The sequence below is a fragment of the Otolemur garnettii genome, unplaced genomic scaffold (genome assembly GCF_000181295.1).
Source record: "Otolemur garnettii isolate 467f Iridium unplaced genomic scaffold, OtoGar3 scaffold00076, whole genome shotgun sequence".
NCBI classification, from domain to species: domain Eukaryota; kingdom Metazoa; phylum Chordata; class Mammalia; order Primates; family Galagidae; genus Otolemur; species Otolemur garnettii.
Window position 1 is genome coordinate 3,199,434 of NW_003852471.1, and position 2,973 is coordinate 3,202,406.

General features: G+C 39.8%; 1 protein-coding gene across 1 annotated transcript in view; it reads right to left on the minus strand.

Moving 5' to 3' along the window:
- Positions 1-2,973, minus strand: part of PLCH1 (phospholipase C eta 1) — a 220,113-nt gene that overhangs the window by 47,059 nt on the left and 170,081 nt on the right. The window contains exon 11 of the mRNA XM_012807817.2: positions 1,870-1,977. Coding sequence (XP_012663271.2) covers positions 1,870-1,977 — 108 coding nt within the window. The remainder of the gene's footprint in view (positions 1-1,869; positions 1,978-2,973) is intronic.

A 2,973-nucleotide genomic window follows, 5' to 3' on the forward strand; every position in this document is an offset into this window, starting at 1 on the left:
TTGGTCAAACCTCTCTGTTTTCTGCTTTCAAATGACAGACTGAGGCTGGCAAATGAGATCTCAGACACAGAATGCAAAATAATAAAAATCAGAGACAAAAATCTGATTTACAAAGTAAAGCTAGAAAATGAAGCTAAATTATCCATAATCACAAATAATTACAAAAATAACAAATATCTAGAAGAGAAAAATGCAACCATTTAAAATGGTAATAATATTTGCAGTTGTCTAAATCTGTTTAGATTCATCTTCTGTAATTACAGCCCAATTAGTTAGTGGAAGTTAATTGATCTAACATAAACTATTGAAGGACAAGAGATTAATACAGATGGTAATTTTTCTTTTACACTTCAAGCGGATCTCCATTTCATCCCTTTAATGTACATTAAAGCTAAGAAGGATGTGTCTACTGAGGCGTCAGCCATCATTAAGCACTTGTTCCCTGTGAAATAATGCCTGTTTCCTTTCCACCTACAGGCAAGGAACCACATTATTATCTAGAAGAGAGCAGACTGCGGTTAATGATGTAATCCTCGAGTTCAGGGCAATGGTGTACATTAGAAGAATTTATTCAAAATTTCCTTTTTTCCCTTTGAGACACCATCATCATAGTCCAAATGTCTAGAGGAATGACACTTTACTGTAGAAATAAAATCCTAAACCCTATGCCAAACTATCGTGAGCATGTGCTACTCCCAGGTTGTCAAGTGATTCTGGCACTCAAACGAGTTATGCAAGGTAGGCACGAAGGCATCATGTTAAACCTTTATTTCCTTCAGGTGTGCATTTCCCTCAGCTCACCTGGCGAAAGGGTGCTTTGCTGCAAAGGTAGCTCTTTCATCTAGAAAAGAGGTGAGAATCTGAAGCACCAAGCAAGTAATGAACTACTATATGCCACTTTATTTCAGATGAGGCAAGTTAAAGATTTAGCCATAGGATTTACACAACTGTCTGGAAGGGGTTGGAAATCCCATGATCTAAGGTACATTTACTTAGGGAGAGGATGGGCATCCTAAAGAAGCAGGCTCAGGCCTGGTGCCCATAGCACAGTGGTTATGGGGCCAGCCACATACATCCAGGTTGGTGAGTTCAAACCCAGCCCAGGCCAACTAATTAACAATGACAATTGCAACAACAGCAACAACAAAAAAGAAAGAAAGAAATAGCCGGGCAATGTGGTAAGCACCTGTAGTCTCAGCTACTTGGGAGGCCGAGGCAAGAGAATCACTTAAGCACCAGAGCCTGAGGTTGCTGAGAGCTGTGACGCTGTGGCACTCTACCTTAGGTGACATAGTCACTATGTCAAACAAGAAGCAGGCCCAAGAGCCGCTGGAGTTCTTCCAGCCTGAACAGGTAGCACAGTGGGGCTTGAGCATGAGAGGGAAGGCAGTGCTAAAGCCAGGGGGGTTTGTTTGTTTGTTTGTTTTAACATTCCAGATAGTAACATTTCCAATTGCAATTTGATCTTTGGATTTGTAATGGGAGATTTGTCCGTTGATGAGAATTGAATGGATCAACCACTAACATTCCTTCCAACTCTAGGACAGTAGAATCCTTGACTCATTCACTCAATAATCGAAGCGCCTATGTATCACCACACGAAGTAATTTTCAATAAATGTGCTTTCTACACAACAGCTGCCATGTTTGTGAGGACTTCAATCCAGCAGCAATTTGGAATCCCGTTTTACTACAACACTTTTGGGGTAAAAAGTATGGCCATGCCTGAAGGTTCAGCATGCACCCTGGGTTAAGGGCCCAACTACAACTTGAACGTTACTTTAGAATTAAAAACAATGTAACCTAAAAATTTGTACCCTCATATTAATTTGAAATAAAAAAAGAAAGTATCATCATGCCTATGACTTACATAATGGAGCCTGAACTTGCACTCCTCTTCAATTTCATCTGCACTGTCTTCATCGGAAACTTCCCCTTCCTCTGCGTCATCCCCAAGGTGATAAGGCAACTTCTTGCCCTGAAATGGAACAAAACAGCCCATTTAAAAATAAAAACAAATTCGCAATAGTCAAAAGGTGGAAGTAGCCCAAGTATCCATTGATGGATGAACAGATAAACAAACTGTGGTGCATATACGAAGGAATATTATTTAGCCTTTAAAAAGAATGAAATTCTGATCCATGTCACAGCATGGATGGATGAACTCTGAAGGCATGAGGCTTAATGAAATAAGCTAGAATAAAAGGATAAATATTATATGATTTCATTTACATGAGGTACTGAGAGCAGTCAAATTCATAGTAGAATGGAAGTGGGTAGGGGATGGGAGGAACGGGCATAGGGCATTCTTGCTCAAAAGGGACAGGGCAATGTTTTTCAACCTTTTTTATCCCATGGCACACTTGAACTTATAGTTGAACTCCTGTGGCACACTTAAATGATGTTGATCAAAAAAGGAGTAAAAAAAGAATATACTTACTGTATTTTGAACTTGTTTTGAAAATTTAGTTAATGATCTTTAAAAATTTTCATGGCATACCTAAGATCCTTTTGCAGCGCACCAGTTGAAAAATCACTGGTATAGACTTTCAGTTTTGCAAATGAAGAGTTCTGGGGATGGGGTGCACAAGAAGGTGATGTATTTAATATTGCTTAACTGCATACTGAAAGGTGGGTAAAATACACATGAAATCATGTTAAGAATAATTTTAAAAAAGTAAACAGTGAAAATAAAGTGTGCTGTGCCTTGGCCAATTATTACTTTAGATTGACTAAAAGGCAGAGAATTTGATTTAGGGGCAGAATAAGAGAAGAAGACACCTTTCAAAAAATGAAGTGTTGGCTCGGCACCTGTGGCTCAAGTGGCTAAGGTGCCAGCCACATACACCTAAGGTAGCAGGTTCAAATGCAGCCCAGGCTGCCAAACGACAATGATGGCTGCAACCAAAAAATAGCCAGGTGTTGTGGCAGGTGCCTATGGTCCCAGCTACTTGCAAGGCAGAGGCAGGAGACT